The 16,906-nt window shown below is 48.1% G+C and overlaps 3 protein-coding genes across 9 annotated transcripts in view; 1 reads left to right on the forward strand and 2 right to left on the reverse strand.

The window, feature by feature from the left end:
- BCL2L11 (BCL2 like 11) overlaps positions 1-1,485 on the reverse strand; it is a 49,683-nt gene extending 48,198 nt beyond the window's left edge. The window contains exon 1 of the mRNA XM_045446910.1: positions 1,382-1,485. The gene's annotated coding sequence lies outside the window, so the exon portion shown is untranslated. The remainder of the gene's footprint in view (positions 1-1,381) is intronic.
- LOC123581140 lies at positions 57-7,465 on the forward strand. Of its 7 annotated transcripts, none has more exons than XM_045446901.1 (3): positions 57-1,373; positions 1,930-2,397; positions 7,158-7,465. In XM_045446901.1, the coding sequence occupies exons 1-2, from the start codon at positions 746-748 to the stop codon at positions 2,262-2,264; spliced, it is 963 nt and encodes a 320-aa protein (XP_045302857.1). In that variant the 5' UTR covers positions 57-745; the 3' UTR covers positions 2,265-2,397; positions 7,158-7,465. The 7 variants fall into 7 exon arrangements, with proteins under 7 accessions (XP_045302857.1, XP_045302856.1, XP_045302855.1 ...); XM_045446900.1 differs by lacking the exon at positions 7,158-7,465 and adding an exon at positions 2,811-3,485 and having other exon boundaries at positions 1,930-2,604; XM_045446899.1 differs by lacking the exon at positions 7,158-7,465 and adding an exon at positions 2,494-3,485.
- Positions 4,773-16,906, reverse strand: part of ACOXL (acyl-CoA oxidase like) — a 341,271-nt gene continuing 329,137 nt past the window's right edge. Inside the window, exon 19 of the mRNA XM_045446915.1 lies at positions 4,773-4,973. Within this exon, the coding sequence (XP_045302871.1) occupies positions 4,773-4,973 (201 nt within the window). The remainder of the gene's footprint in view (positions 4,974-16,906) is intronic.

Consider the following 16,906-nt stretch of genomic DNA (forward strand, 5'->3'; position numbering starts at 1 on the left):
GCAGCCAATAGCCGCCGCCGGCGGGGGCGGCGCCTACGGGTCAGGCCGCCAAAGGCGAGGCGATTGTTGACAAACTCGCCTCCGAAGGCGGCCCCGGCTGCGGCGGCGGCGGTGGCGGCGGCGGCGGCGGTGGCGGGAGTCTCGGGGCCCGGAGCTGCCCAGGCTTCCCCAGCCCGCCCCCCGCCTCTGTGACCGTCCGGACGCCGCTCGAGCCTCCGCAGCTCCCGCCACCCCAAGCAGCCGGTCACCTGGAGACAAAGCAGGAGCCTCGCTCTCTCCACACCCGCAGGGCCGTTCTCAGCCCCTAGTCCTTGCTGCGGGCCGCCGACCCCGCCCAGGCCGGCTGGGCTGAAGACCCCAAAGGCCGCCCCCTCCCTAGCTGCAGCACCGACCCTCCTCCAACTTCCTCCCTTTTTCTCCCCGTGCGCCGCGGACACGCTCCAAATCTAAGCGATCACCACGGCCACTGGCACGCATATCTGCGCGCACCCGTGGCCACTGCAGACAGCGAACGTATCCACACCCCCATTCCCAGCGTCCCGCGGGTCCTCCACTACCAGCACCAGCACCAGCACCGAGTAACAGGCCTTCGAGGGCACCGCACCGCCAGCCAGCACTGCAAGTGAGTCGCGGTGCCCGGGTCTCTACGACAGTCCGGCCCCCGGATGCAGCAGGTTCTGCTGCTCGAGGCTCGTCCACTGCGTGGCCGCGGCAGTCGGAGGAAGCCCTCGGTCTCCCGCTGTCTATGGATGGTGCGGCTGGTATCGTCTGCAGCGCACTCGCAGACCGGGCAGGGCTCCCAGACACGTCCGAGAGAACGAACGCAGTAGCTGCCCTGAAACCTCGGCCTGAATGGGTACAAGGAAAAGCCGAGTCCCGTCAGTTAAATAACCACCTCAGTTCCGCAAATCCTCCGCAACGGGCCCAAGCACCCGAGAAAAGTCAAGGCTCCAGACCAGCTCGTACCGCGCAGCCGCTACTCGGGGGTCTCCGGGAGCCGGCCGCGAGGCTCTGGCCGGCTGCCGCAGCCCAGTGTCGTGGAGCGGGGCCCCAGCTCCCGGGACAGAGCGGAGAGCACGCGCTGCCTTCCCAACCGGCCCTGAGAAGCTTCACCACTCCCTCGCGCGGAATCCCGGCCCGAGCCGTACTTCGGCCAAGTGCCCGTAGCCTTTCCACGGATGACCCCTCACCAAACTGGACCTGCAGGGGAAGGGAACCCGACCCGCCTGATCGCCGCCTCCCGCCCAGCGACAAGTGGGACGGGTACGTGCATCTCTGCCTGCACGTGCTCGGGAAGGGAGCAGGAGGTGGAGCCGATCTGACTCCGGTGTTTGTGTTCCGTCGGCACCCGGCCCGCTCCCGGGGATTCGGAGGTATTTACCTTGCGTTTCTCAGTCCGAGAGTCAGAGTCAGACATTGGGGGGACGAGGGCCAGGGAAAGGGCGCCGAGGGGGTGGCGGCGGGAGCGGGGCGAAGCGAGCAGCCCGCGGCGATGCTGGCCGCAGTTGGGCTGGGGCGCGCAGGGCGACTTCAAGAATCCGGTGGCAGTGGTGGCGGCGGCGACGCGAGACGGAGCGCTCTTACAAGATCAGAACCTGGAGGCTGCGCGGAGCGAAGTGAAACCTGCACAGCCCTGCAGCTCGGCTCTGGCTGGTGGCCCCGCGCCCGCACCCAATCACTGTGAGCTCCGCCCCCGCTGGGTCCCGCCCCGGCGCGCGGGCTGGCAAGCCCCGCCCCCGCCGCGCAGCAGCCGCTGGCGCTTTCAGGCTCCGACAGGTAAAGGCGGGGGTGGCCCCGCCGGGTTCCCCTGCGCGCGCTGCCCGCCCTGCCCCCGCGGGGCGTGTTTACTGGAGCGACTAGGGCTGCCGGTGACTTGTGCGCACCCATCCCCCTCCCTCCAAAGTGTACCCTTGCCTTTCCCCCATCCAGCAGAGGCCAAGACGTGCGCTTGGAACAGAGGGGGCGCTCCGGGCACGCAGAAGCGGGCTGGGCCGCTGCCGCCAGCCGAAGGCCTCAGGAGGCGCCCCCGAGCCCTTGGTGGGCTGCAGGAATTTCTCTCTCAGCCTCTTTGGGGCAGACGCGGGGACTGGGTTGACCCGAGAACACGCAGGTCCAAGATTGAGCAGAGGGTTTCAAAGCTTTCCTCACTCAGAGTCTGGGGTGCTGGGAGAGACCCCGATCTGCAGGGCTGCTCACCTTCCTCGCTCTCGCCTCACGTGATTGTCTTAGGCTCCCTCCTCTTGCCATCTGGCAGGGACACCTAGCCTGTCTCCCGCGCGGAACCTCCGATAAGAGGCAGAGCCCTTGGCGGGGCGAGTGGAGAAAGAGGCCAGGAGCTGATCCCCGGAGGCGTCTGTTCCGTAGCCCCGAAGCGAGAAGGGGCTGAGCGAAGAGCAGGTAAAATAGGGAAATGAAAAAAGAACTCGAAAAAAAAAAAATCCTTTTAAGGAAAAAAAAAAAAAAAAAAAGGCCCAGAAGAATCTCGGCCTTCAGGTGGGAGAGAGGATGGTAACTCTGCTCGGGGAGTTAGGATCCTAGAGATCGGTGGGGCTCTGAGAGAGACGCCAGGGAGGCGCGGTGAGGCCAAGGAAGGCGGCGCGCATGGTGAGCGGTGTAGAGAGCGAAGTACTCCCCCACCACACACACACACCCCTTTTCCCTGCGCACTCCTATCCCCTTCCTCCTTGGTGCCCGCGGCCCCACTCCCACTCCTGCTGGGGTGGGGGGGACGGTACACCTCTGGGTCCGCACCCCCATATCTGTTTTCCTAATGTGGGTTATGAGTTCTCACCGTTACCCCTCACCGCTAGGAGACAGCCAGGAGACAGCCGTGGCCGGGGAGTAGGGGCAAGGTCGGTCGGGAGATGAAACATCCTGCCACGGGGGAGACCCGGTTAGACGGAATAAAGAAACTCAATTTAAGGATAACCTAACCTCCCCCCCCCGCCCCCCCCTCCCCCCCCCCCCCCCCAGAACGAAGAAGGAAGCGTCCTCAGTTGCAGAGGAGCAAGTCAGCGAGGCGTTTGTCCCGCTGCTGGCCACCTCGGTCAGTTTTACGCTGCATAAGCAGACATGGAACGTCAGCGAGACAGCACAGCCCCTGGTTAAAGTCTTCTCAGCACATCCTCCCGCGAATGCTGAGCGAAGTGTGGGAGGCCAGGGGTTCCCGGATGGACTCAAGGACCCATGGCCGGTTCTGCCTCGGGATTTCGTCGCAAGAGGGAGAGAACGAGGGCGTGCACGCGGCGAAGTGGACGCAGAGGCCAGATGTCTACCCTGACCGTGGCTTGGAGCTGCTGCCTTCGACCTCAGGTGGCGGCCACGGGTGATCTCTGAGCCTTAGCCGCCCGGTGTAGTAGCACCCCGGGGAAAATAACAGAACTCCTGTGCCCTCTGGGAGCCCCAAACCCGACCTAGTGCTCCGAGCTCTCCGTGGGGTTGGGCGATGCAGACGGGGACAGGAAAAGAACCACGCAGAAGCCGTAGTGGTTGTCATCTGCTTCTGTGCAGCTCCGCCGCCCCCGCGTCGTCTGCTTTAGCGACCCTGTGAACACTTTAAAACAACAACAAAAAATAAAACACACACGCACACACACACCAAAAAATCAAAGGCATCGGGGAAAGCAAATGGTTAAGCGCACTTATTTGGGACACGAAGAGGAGGTCGTCTCGGAGTCTGCTGTTCATGCAGCCCAGACTGTGCTGGGGAGCTTTGGCAGAACACCCCGCGCTCTTCCCGCCCTCTCCCACAGGGGCCGGAGGTCCTCTGGAAAGGGAAGGTGTGGGGAGAGCAGGTGGGCTCTCTGCTCCGGTCCGGTCCTGGATGTCGCCCTCGCAGACACAAGCAGAGCTATGCCCACTCCTGCCTCCGCCAGGAGAGGTGGAGAGGGAGTAAGGAGGATGGCTTGGACTGAGAGAAAGGAGCAAGAATGAAGTGGGGCAATGATCTGAAAAATGAAATAGGAAATCTACAGCCCTTGCCCAGACCACAGGCGTTGCCGGTGTGGTGTTTCCGAGTTCCGAAATCGACTTAACTGGAATGTACGGCCCTAGCCCGCCTCCCCATCCTCGGAAGTAGCCGGAGCGCCTTCCCATCGCTTAATGTCTTTATTAAACTTTGTATCTATGCTCCTCTAAAGAACAGATTACAATTTCATATGGTAAAAATGTTTTCCGCTCGTTGTCTTACGGTCCGGAAGCCGCCTGCCAGAGAGGACGAGCCGGAGTTCGTGCTCTGCGGAGAGCAAAACTCCAGGCACACGCTCCCCTTTCCACATCCGTGCGTTTCCTCGAAGACTCCAAGGGGGATCTGATTCACTGGAAAAGCATCATTTGCTGAGCTGAACTTTGCCCACGAGTGTTTGATTTTTATGCTTTGATTTTTCCCCCCACGCAGCACCAATGCGTTTTCCAAAAATCACTGTAACTCTGAATCACCGCTGACAGCAGGAGACCTTTGGTGACACCTGGGTGTGGGGCGTGTTCGCAGGGGAACCCACTGTCTAGGGGGATCAGGCGCCTAAGCTGGGAGAGGTTGAGGCTGGGCGCGGCCGGGTTACGTGATAAGGATCCGTGTTCCGGGGCTGCCGCCTGGCTTCCTTTCCCAACAGCCCATCGCGAACCGCGCCAGCCTCGGTGGGAACCTCGCTCTGCGACCGAAAATCCCCGAGGGCCCAGCGCGTGCCAGGCCGGCCTCGGCCCCAGCTCCAGGCGTCAGAGAAGCTAGTGTCGTGGCAACTGCGAGCGAGCCACCACCCTTCCCGCCACGCCCGCTATAACTTGGCTCCCAGCTTGGGCCGCTGAGAGCGCGCCCCTTCTCGGGCCTGGGGTTGTGGCGGTGCAGGGTAGAAGGCCCAGGCCGCCTGCGCATTGGTGATTCCGGCGATTGGTGCATGGAGGGAGGTGTGTGGAATGTTAAAGGCGGAGATCACCCTCAGGGCATTATCCTTCACCGAGTCGCACAAATCCAGTAACTGCAAAACATGACACAAAGTGACAGATCAGATGTTGGCTCACTTACAGCGCGGGGTGCCATTGGCTTTGCGCCCACTCCCAAGCACCTGCACAGGTAGCCACTGGAGAAACTAGTTTCCCTTGGGATTTCCCGGGACCCAGGAGGGTAGAGGCCGTTGGTCATGAATAACCGTCACAAGACTTATCTTAGAAATTCCTAAGTCTGTGACAGCTGGTCCTGCAGAAGTCCACTTCTTCCATACAGGGTTGGGGGCGGGCTCCAAATTAGATGGGAATCTCAGGACCAAGGTCTGGGAATTTTATCAGCATTCCCCTTGCCTGCCCTGCCCTGCCCTCCCCTCTCCTCCAGTCCCCATCCTTTTCCTCCCCTCCACCTCTGGAGTGCCTGGGGTGCCCCCCTCTGGCGTGCTGACGCAATTGAACAGGAAGAGCATCAGACAGGTGAACCCATTGGAGACTAGCCCCGGTTCTCTCCAGACTAGCACCTCCCCACCCCTGGCTGGCAGCAGGCCATAGTTCCCGAAATGCAGGCACAGTGGGACTGGGGGTACCAAGACCAAGCACTGGCATCTCTGTGCATCTTACACCTGGTTACTGCAGCAAATCAACCTGCAGTTAAGGTGAACACCGAGGAACCTGGCAGATGTCCATGTGTATTCTGATAACCATTGGAAAACACAAATATGACATCTCGGCAGAAGGGAGGGGGAAATGTAAGCTAGTGATTTTGGAGGAGCTGCATTGGGTGTATTTTAATTTCATTTTCCATGGATTAGGTGCCAATGCATTTTTTTTCTTTTTATTCCCAGGGCAAAAAAAAAAAAAAAAAAAAAAAGCTACCAAAAATAATAGGTTGTTTTTCTAAAACTCAACAAGGACAAGGCGGAGGGTCTGCTTTCCTTCCCCATAACCAGCTGCACAATTTACCCCTCCATTTTTTAAGTTTTCAGCCAGCCATAAATTTCTTTCACTCACCAAATTACAGTTAGCCCCCAAGTTTTTATGGTTGTAAAAACAACACTTCCACCAGCCCCACTGTAGCCGCCCTCACAGCAGTGGTCATTACTGAGCTACATTAATACTGTAAAGAGCACAGTTCCCTTACAGCAGTCCAAAATGCCATTTCAGGTGTTCAGAGACAATGAGGGGGGGCGTCCCCAAAACAGGGGTTGGGGTAGGATAGGGGAAGATCATGAATTTTAATAGTCTAACAATACATCTGCCTTTAAAATGTGCTCTATTACACCAGTAATTTCTAATGAAAACCTTCATTCTTTACACACTGTGGTTAAGCATCATAAAATCAGTAGTGAAAAGACTTTGATCGTATTTGCAAGATGCACTATGATGAACTTTCACTGACCAAGATTTCAAAGTTTGTAATTAATACTCTTGACAAATCCCTGACTAATCTGTCAACTCTCAAGGTCTTTAACCACACAGCTCAAAACCGTGAGATGGTGTAGGAGTCCTTAAACCGTCTATGTATTGTAATGTCATTATTCAAGATAAGTTTTCCTTTAGGTCTGCATTATGAAACTCAACCAATTTTTGTCACATATTCGACAATGGGGGAGATTCAATGATATGAATGAGTGTTATGTGGAAGAGTATGGGTTTGGTCTGGCCAGTACCAGACACAGAATAAGCACCGAGAGAGAGAAGTTGCAGGAGGCAGATTTATTCAATTCCACAACTATTCCACAATTCCACAATCTATTCAATTGCCACAACTTTATTCTCTTAAAACATTTTTTAAGTGTTTATTTTTGAGAAAGACAGAGCGAGCCCAAGTGGGGGAGGGGCAGAGAGAGGGAGACACAGAGTCCGAAGCAGGCTCCAGGCTCCGAGCTGTCAGCACGGAGCCCGACGCGGGGCTCGAACCCACGGACCACGAGATCATGACCTGAGCCGAAGTCGGACGCTTAACTGAGCCACCCAGGCACCCCTTCACAACTTGAAAAATAAGAATAAAGTGATACAAAAGGATCTAACGGCTGGAGAAGAGGAGGGTTTTCTCACTCATAAGTGTTCAGGGAGCAACCCCTTCAAATGAAACTCTACAGATAAATGCTGTTATAGAAGGGGAAGACCATGTGTCAACTGCTAAGATTCTTTGTTCAACCTAAATTTCTGAGGCCGTCTAAAATATTCCTCCTTCTCCCTTTCTCCATTTGTTGCAGACCGCAACAGGCCCATTGGTCCAGATCCAAGGATTGGGCATCACTTCTTACATAACAAGTTTGACTCCGATTCCAGATACTCCCTTACCTCTGCCTGTGGGGATGATCATTATTATTACCGTCCTTTCCCTTACTAAGTACATACTGGAATCCTATCCTGTGGTACGGATTGTGCTGGGCACTGGAGATTCAGTGATGGATACTGCAGACACAGGCCTTCTAGATCAAGGAGATGTTGAAGAATTTCAAAGACTTTTTACAAATAGGATCTCCTTAATAGACAATAAACTTAAGTAGCGAATATAGCATTTATTATTATATATACGGTATTTTTTTTTATTACAAGCGAGTCCCCTAGGACTAAGCAAAGGGCAGGCATACCTTAGAAATATAGGAGGTTCAATATGTTTTCACTCCTATGTGGATCCTGAGAAACTTAACAGAAGACCATGGGGGAGGGGAAGGAAAAAAAATTGGTTCGAGAGGGAGGGAGCCAAAACATAAGAGACTCCTAAAAACTGAGAACAAACTGAGGGTTTATGGGGGGGGTGGGGTGGGTGATGGGTATTGAGGAGGGCACCTGTTGGGATGAGCACTGGGTGTTGTATGGAAACCAATTTGACAATAAATTTCATATTAAAAAAAAAAAAGAAATATAGCAGGTTCAGTTCCAGACCACTAATACAAAGCCAATATTGCAACAAAGCAAGTCAAAGGAATATTTTGGCTTCCCAGCGCATATAAAAATTATGTTTCACGCTATAGCTTAGTCTGTTAAGTGTGCAATAGCATTATGTCTCAAAAACAACATATGTATGTTGATTAAAATAGATTTTGTTGCTAAACATGCTAACCATCATCTGAGCTTTCAGCTAGTTGTAGTCACTTATCACAGATCACCACAACAAATAAAATAATAATGAAAAAGTTTGAAATATTGCAAGAATTACCAAAATGTGATACAAGGACACAAGGTGAGAAAATGCTGGTGGGAAAATGGTGTCAACAGATTTGCTTAACATCGTGTTGGCACAAACTTTCAATTTGTAAAAAAAAATAAAATGCAATACGCACGAAACACAATAAAACAAGGTACACCTGTACTATTAAAGTTTAGTTTTATTACCAAACATATACGTCCATAATATAAGCACAAAAATGGCGCATATGGTAGCCTCCCCCGCTCCCCATTATGCCAGTATATGACCCAACCGTTCTGGTCAAAGCACCCCAAGCCCGCCCGTCCCTTTACAAAGAAAATTCACCAGCTTTTGAGAATACACCAATGCATAGCTGTCCTTTAAAAATAAAAGAGCATGAACAAGTTACAAATTCTTATAGAAAAAAATTTAAAGAACGCATAGCATGGGCAGTATTGCTCTAAAAATAGTAACATGAGATCCACTGGAACTATCCAGGGACGGGGATCTGAGAATATTTACCTTGCAGAAAATGGAAGTGCTCAACACTCGAGGGACAGTGGGTAGACAAGTTGGTATGTGGATTTTCAGGGGGAAATTTATAATGAGTTTGCCTTCCCACCCCTACCTAGTTGCAGTAGTTTGTCTCTTTTCTTCCTCTTTGTCCCAGCATTTTCCTTATTCCAGGTGGGAGACTAGGATGGTCTAGAATGGGCAGTATCTAAGCTTTACACCCTTCTAAACAAAATCCAGTTTTCCTTGTGTTGGTGTTAATTATACAATAGATGCTCAAGGTATGAGGTGTCCAATGACACCCCAGCTATTCCAAAGACTCTGTGCAGAAGGTTTTCCTGCCTCTTCCCATACCCCCCACCTCTGTTACCAACACCAGGGGACCTCCTGCTGTTCTCTGTGTCAAATCCCTTACCTCAGCTTGAAATGGCCCTCAGTTAGCCCCTTTCTTGTGGGCACTGGGATAGCACCTTTTTCTCCATCCCTTGCATCTGGGCTGCCTTGTGACTTACCTCGACCAATAGAATGTGGAGAAGGTGACACTGTGTGACTTCCAGAGCTTAGGCCTCAAGAAGCCGTGCAATGCATGCCCATTCTCGCTTCCTGGGACCCTGAGACCACTTTGCTGTGCAGGTCTAGCCTGCTGGAGGATGCCCAAGGCCATGTGGAGAAGAACCAAGTTCCTCGGTCAGCAGCCGAGGCCCACTCTCAGATATGTGAGTGAGGCCATCCAGGACCTTCTAGTCCATTTGAACTCAGATGACGGCAACCACAGGAGTGATCCTACCTAAGGCTAGTCAGAGAACGACCCAGGTTGCCTACCCATGGAATTGCAAGAAATAAACAATTGCTTTGTTATGCCATTAAGTTTTAGGGTGATATGTTATATGGCAATGGGTAACGAAAACAGGCATCTTCCTTTTAAGATTTTTTTAATGTTTATTTTTGCGAGAGAGAGAGAGAGAGAGAGAGAGAGAGAGAGAGAGAGAATCTGAAGCAGGATCCAGGCTCTAAGCTCAGCACAGAGCCTGATACGGGGCTTGAACCCATGAACATGAGATCATGACCTGAGCCAAAGTCGGACACGACAGATTGAGCCACCCAGGCACCCCAGGTATCTTCCTTTTAAAGTTCAAATTGTGGGGCGCCTGGATGGCTCAGTTGGTTGAGCATCCAACTTCAGCTCAGGTCACGATCTCGCAGTCCACAGGTTCGAGGGCCCACGTCAGGCTCTGTGCTGACAGCTCGGAGCCCGGAGCCTGCTTGGAATTCTGTGTCTCCCTCTCTCTCTGCCCCTCCCCCCACTCATGCTCTGATTCTCTCTCTCTCTCTCTCTCTCTCTCTCTCTGTCAAAAATAAACAAACATTTAAAAAATAAAAAAAAATAAAAATAAGTAAAATTCAAATTGCCATCACGGGGGTGGGGAGGAGAGGGTAATCTTCAGTTATACTTCTACCCTCTTAATTATCTGAGGACAATGTCTTTCTTAACTGAAAGAGAATTTCAGGTCGTAAAAGAGAAGTTTATAAAGCCAAATGACTATCCAGTTGGTGGGGTATCTGGGAGAGAATCTGAATAGCAGAGTGGAAGTCCCACCGCGCACCAGCACCCACCCCATTTTCCTCACCCAGTAGAGAAGGCAAATCACCACGACTTGGCTTATATAACCCATCTGCCATGCCTTTACCGTCTCTACAGGGGAGTTGAGCTTCCAACAAAAATACTCTGTAACATCAAAGTGTCAGGGATGGGGGGGGGGGGCAAGGCAGAAAATCATTGCGACTGGAGATTCCAAGTCTCCTAAACGTTTAGGTTCTCCTGCACCATTAGAAGAGAGAAACAGATGGGGCCTGGTCAGACCTAACCAGAGTCAGCTAGTATGATGGGATAGACTAGCACATCTCTATGACTTTAGTTCATGGGACTGCAGTGTTTCCCTACTCCCAGAGATTTCTTAAACAAGGTGGCCAACAGGGGTTCATCTCCATGGCCAGGAGTCTGTCTACTATAAAGGGTAGATTAAGGGCTCCTGGGTGGCTAAGTTGGTTAAGAATCCAACTCTTGATTTCGGCTCAGGTCATGATCTCACGGTTTGTGGGTTGGAGCCCCGTATTGGGCTCTGCACTGACAGTGCAGAGCCTGCTTGGGTTTCTTTCTCTCCCTCTCTCTGTCTCTGCCCCTCCCCTGCTCGCGCTCTTTCTCTCTCTCAAAATAAATAAATAAACATGACAAAAATTTTAAAGTGTAGGTTAGAGGTCTGACCTCAGAATTGGTTGGGAGGATAGAGTGAGGTAATTATGTGAAGCCCATACTGCAAAAGGCAGCAAAAGAGTTGTTGACGCTTTATCCTCCCCAATACTATCATTAGGGCCTTTAAAGGCTCCTGAGAAACTCAGACCAGTAAGTTTCAATATGAATTTGTCTATTTACATGGAAGCTTGGGGTCCGAGTGTGACAGTATGTGGAAATCCAGCCCATGTATAGGGACCCATAATTTGCCACTTCTATCCAAATGGATGTCTCTTTTTATTCTAGGATGCATAAGGTGCTTCTTGTTTAAAACAGCTTTAAAGAGTATCCTTCTTGAGAAAGGTCATATATCAACACATAATGCCATTCATCAGCCGAGTGGGTGGGTTCCACTTGTGCTGTGATGGGAGCCTGGAAGTGACAAGCTAGGGAATAGGTACAACGATGCTACTTATTGTATGAATTGGGCCCCTTTTATACGTCTGAAAGCTTTTATAATGATTGTGTGTGCGTGTGTGTGTCCACATGAGTGTGAATGAAACAATAGCAAAATGCGTTGCTGCATTTTAGTAACTACCACCTTCTCTAGAAGGTTGTTAAGAGTGTGAAATAAAATGAGTATCAGCGTCCATCCCTCAGGCACACTGCTAAAACCTCTCAACAAGAGAAAGTTGGCTTATTTTTGTTGTCTGTCTTTATCCTCCGTGGAAAAGTCATCCATAATCCTCTGCTCTGTTGTTATACTAAAAATCTGGTGTGAGAACCCTTTCCACTCTTGTTTTGTAGCCTCCTGATGCAAACCCTCACCAAGTTCTTCAGATTCTTGCCTCGCAACATTACCTTTCTCGAGTGTTGTTTTGATCTGATCATTTTTCTTCTGAAAAGCCCAGAATCACTTCCACTTGCTACTCAGTTTAGTTTTTTTTTTTTTTTTTTTTTTTATTTTTGGGACAGAGAGAGACAGAGCATGAACGGGGGAGGGGCAGAGAGAGAGGGAGACACAGAATCGGAAACAGCCTCCAGGCTCTGAGCCATCAGCCCAGAGCCTGATGCGGGGCTCGAACTCACGGACCGTGAGATCGTAACCTGGCTGAAGTCGGACGCTTAACCGACTGCGCCACCCAGGCGCCCCTCAGTTTAGTTTTAAAGTAAAATTCTTGATTGTGAACTTGAGTCCTTTAATAGAATTTGATATGGAGTTCCCACAACTAGTTTCCTCGCCTACAACCCAAGCACCATCTGCCCCTTCTGCTTGGGCCAAGCAAATTTATCTTGCTTTCCACTTGACGCTCTTCATTACCTTTCACTGAATCACCACATTTCCCATTCCCCCTTACTTGGTCTACCATAACTTAATTAAGCCTCTTTCAAGCTTTCTGTTCTTGGTTACAGGTTGACTGCCTGAGTACGGCCATCGGGAAACAGTTGCTGTGTTAGCTGAAGGAACGTGAACATGTCATTTAACTTTGCTCCAAGTAACATAACCTCATAACTGGCACAACCAGGGTTTTAATCCAGAGCTTTCTTTCTGCTTCTACAGCCCCGCCTACCCATTCTGCCTCCATCTTTACCCCCTGTCCCCCACTGTTTCCATCTCTGGAGGGTAGAGGGTTGCCATGAGGAAATGCCTCTGCCCCTGTCCAAACGTGTGGCCCCTGATGTTCTTTCTAAGTCAAAATCGATATTCCACATGTGCTGAGTGTGGGGAATGTGGGTCTGGCCAGCCACGCTGGCTCAGATTCCCCAAGAGGGCTAGGGCAGTAATGGGCAGCCCAGGGGGCCTCTAGGATCTTGCCACTAGAGGGAGGTGCTGAGGGCCTTGGCTTCAGAGCCAGCTGCCATGATACAAAAGGGCCAGCCTGATGATCTGGATGCTCTTCCTGAGAAGGATAAACCTCCAAGTCTTCAGAAACTATGCCCGGGCCAGTGGGGCTTAGACACAAGGGTATTCAAGGAAACAGATTTTCTTCCTGTAAAGGGAGGGCCACTTGCTCTGCAGATTCTTCTTCAGGAAGTTGGATGAACTCTGCTGCACAGGTCTACAGGCCCTCTCTGCTCCTCTGATCCATACCATAAGTCACCAAACACAATTCAAATCCCTTCAGAAGAGAAACATGCTGATCGTCACAGAATGGTCAGTGAAAACTGTCACAATCAAGTAAAATTCAATTTGCAGCTATTACAACTTTTTGTGGAGACGTCCAAACTCACCGAATTCACACAGGCAGGCTGTGATCTTACTTCTTTCCCATCCATTCACCTTTCCTAAAGAATTGCCAGCCTCTATAGGAAAAGGGTCACAGTGGTAGGTCTGTAACAGCTGATTTGCTATCTTAGCCCAAATGCCTGGCTAGTGGTAAATGTAAAGAAAAACATACCTGAAACATTCACATGGGGGCATAATAGCACACTACGTGCTATGATTCTAACTCTCTCAATTTACCCAACAACCACTGGAAAGGGGAGCTCAGCTCCTGTTTTTACTGGCCGCTCGCATCTCAAGCCTGCCAGAGCTTAGCATATTGGGCCTCCTGGTCCCAAAAACATGTACATTCCCATGGTTTTCTCTACAGCCAAGTTCCATTAGCAAGAAATGAAATTCTGCGGTTGTGTTAAATAATCAGGACTCCAGCTTAGTATTTTCTCGGAATCAGTATAAATTATACTTTATTTGATTAGTTCTTCAGCTAATAAAAATATTTAGTATAATCTGAAATGTTAGAATGGAGAAATTGCCTTCCTTAACAAACAAAAACAAAATACCTCATTTCACCTAACCCAAGAGTTCATTTTGAGGAGAGACAAATTAACCTTCAAAATGTTCTTCCTATCACAATGTTTTTCAACTGGAGAGTACACAATCCTGGTATTTTCTAAATATTACTGACAATGCCCATTTCAGTAAAGGAGTGGGACTTTTGAACCCTGATGTTGTGACCTCGAAGCCATGATTACCTTTCTTATCTTTAAAATATAAGGATTAAGCAAGTTTGGCACAAAGCGAGTATTTACAAATCTTACTATTATCATGTGTTCTTTATTTAGTAAGAAAAAAAAAATTCTTTAACACTCTGGCATTTTCCATTATGAAGTCTGCTTAATCATCATTACCTAAAACAAGAATGCTGAGACAGAGACATCGACTTTAACCACTTAATAAGAACTTCTGACATTTATTCATACTGCTACTGATTCATAAGAGGAAAAGTTTTAAAAGAAGAAAAGTGCATATAGCTTTCCCTTTAGAATACAGGAAACCATATAAAAGTATTGGCAATGGAATTAAAGTAACCACAATGCCGCTCTTGGTAGCATTTTCTACAAAGACATTTACGTGAAACTAGAAAGAATATTAAATTAGGTGGTTATAATAAAGCTTCACACCTATTAGCTTTACACCTTTTCAGACAAAAGAATGCAGTAGTTTAACCAACTGATAGTTCAACCTTGTAAATACAGACCCAAAGAAATGTAAGCATACCCAAGAAGGAATAATTTTCAGTCCAAAAATTTTTTCAAGAAACAGAAGCCCCACAAACTGCCAGAACATACAGTAAAACCCAAGATATTAGGGAGAAATTCTGTGGCAGTGGGTCCTGGAGCTTTGAATTTCATGGACCCAAACAATTTCAAAAGTAACAATGTTTTATATCAAAAAATTTAGTTTATTTTCTTAACATGAACATATGCATGATTGGTATATTTGAGAAAAATCCTTCCTCGTTTTTTTCTTTAACTAATATTTCATGAAAACTTCAAAAATAATCAGGACCTGAAGCAGTAATTTGAAAACACTGTGTCCTGATGCTTTGAAAGAAATTTGGGAGGACTTGTACTTCTAGTTAGAATGTAGAAAGATTCAAGAGAACTTTGATCCCATAGTTACAACCAGAAGTTGAACCCAATGGAGAATCGAAGATATCCCAGACTATAGTCTAACATCCTCCCAGCTCAACTGCTGACAGGACAAAAAAGGCAGTATGGGAGTGGGGGGTGTGTGGGAATTGGACTAGGGACAATCACCTTGGTCTAATTAAAGCAGCCCTTGCTCAACTTGACTCTTGGTGGGATCTTTATAAAACATATAGGTTGAAAAGAAAGAAGTAAGTCTTTTATTTTATTTTATTTATTTATTTATTTATTTATTAAAAAAAAATTTTTTTAACGTTTATTCATTTTTGAGAGAGAGAGAGAGAGACAGAGTATGAATGGGGGAAGGTCAGAGAGAGAGAGGGAGACACAGAATCTGAAACAGGCTCCAGGCTCTGAGCTGTCAGCACAGAGCCCGATGCGGGGCTCGAAATCACGGACCGCAAGATCATGACCTGAGCCGAAGTTGGATGCCCAACCGACTGAGCCACCCAGGCACCCCAAGTCTTTTTATTTTTAGATGTCATGATTGAGTACTTAGAAAATCTCAGGGAATCTACAAATAAAATGCTTGAACTATTAGGTGAGTTAGTGAGCTTATGTATACAAGGCAATGTACAAGAATTAATTGTGTGTGTACTAAATATGAAACATACATATAGAAAATTAAAATTTTAAATACATAATTTGCAATAGCTTTGAAAAAACCACTTTGTAATAAATTTAATGAAATCTGTTCAAGAACTCTATTACTGAAAATTCTAAAACATTGTTGGGAAGAATTAAATAAATGAAGAGACATACCATGTTCATGGACTGTTAAAACATCAATTCCCCCCAAACTGATATATAGGTTTAATGGAATCACAATCAAAATCCTAGCTGTCCCCTTCTTTATTCCATGAAATTCACAAGCTAATTCTAAAATATGTATGGAAATAGGCAGTTTTCAGAATAACAAAAACAATTTTGAAAAGGAATAAAAAATCTAAAGGCCTTACATTTTCTGGTATAAAATTTAATATAATAATAAAGACAGAATTGGCAAAATAGGAGATAAGTACATCAGTGGAATAGAATAGAGAGCCCAGAGACAAACCCACACTTACATGATCAATTTTTTCTTAATAAGAAGCCAAAATATTTCCATGGATAAAGGACAATCTTTTTTTTTTAAGTTTATTTATTTTGAGAAAGAGAGAGAGAGAGCAAGAGCATGCACGCACGAGTGGGGTAAGGGCAGAGAGAGAGAGGGAGAGAGAGAATCCTGAGCAGGCTCCACACTGTCAGTGCAGAGCCTGACACGGGGCTCGAATCCATGAACTCTAAGATCATGACCTGAGCCAAAATCAAGAGTTGGACACTTAACTGACTGAACCACCCAGGTGCTAATAAAGGATAATCTTTTTAACAAATGTTGCTTGAACACTTGGATAACTGTATAAAAAATAATGAACTTCAACCCCTACCTCATACTATACTCAGAAATTTATTTGAGATAAGACATAGACCAAAATGTAAAAGCAAAAATCACATAGCTTCTAGAAGAAAGCATGAGAGAATATCTTTGCAAACTTGAGTTAGGCAAAGATTTCTTAGACAAGGCCCAAACACACTAACAAAAAATTTTAAGTTGACAATTTTTTTTTCCATTGAACTTGAAACCTTCAGCTTCTTAAAAGATACTGTTAAGAAAATGAATAGGTCGCAGGCTGGGAAAATTCCAAATACTTGTACGTAGAATGTATAAGTCTTATAACTCAATATTTAAAACAACAATAACACACAGTTTAAAAATGGACAAAAGACTAAGACATAAGAAGAAACAATAAGCACCTTGAAAGGGTGCCCAACACCATTAAATACTAGGGAAATGAAAATTAATACACAATGAGATATTACTACGCATCCACTAAAATAGCTAAAATTTAAAAGACTGACAACACCAAATGTTGATGAGAATGTGGAAAAATGGAACCTTCATATGTTACTAGTGGGGATGTAAAATGATATAATCACTTTTATTTTTATTTATTTATTTATTTATTTTTTTTCAACGTTTATTTATTTTTGGGACAGAGAGAGACAGAGCATGAACGGGGGAGGGGCAGAGAGAGAGGGAGACACAGAATCGGAAACTGGATCCAGGCTCTGAGCCATCAGCCCAGAGCCGGACGCGGGGCTTGGACTCACAG

The sequence above is a fragment of the Leopardus geoffroyi genome, chromosome A3 (assembly GCF_018350155.1).
Source record: "Leopardus geoffroyi isolate Oge1 chromosome A3, O.geoffroyi_Oge1_pat1.0, whole genome shotgun sequence".
Classification (NCBI taxonomy): domain Eukaryota; kingdom Metazoa; phylum Chordata; class Mammalia; order Carnivora; family Felidae; genus Leopardus; species Leopardus geoffroyi.

Coding starts and splice junctions, on each gene's coding strand:
- LOC123581140 (XM_045446901.1), top strand. CDS start 746: ATGGATGGTGCGGCTGGTATCGTCTGCAGCGCACTCGCAGACCGGGCA. Junction 1,374..1,929: donor CCGCTCCCGGGGATTCGGAG/GTATTTACCTTG, acceptor TCCCCCATCCAG/CAGAGGCCAAGACGTGCGCT.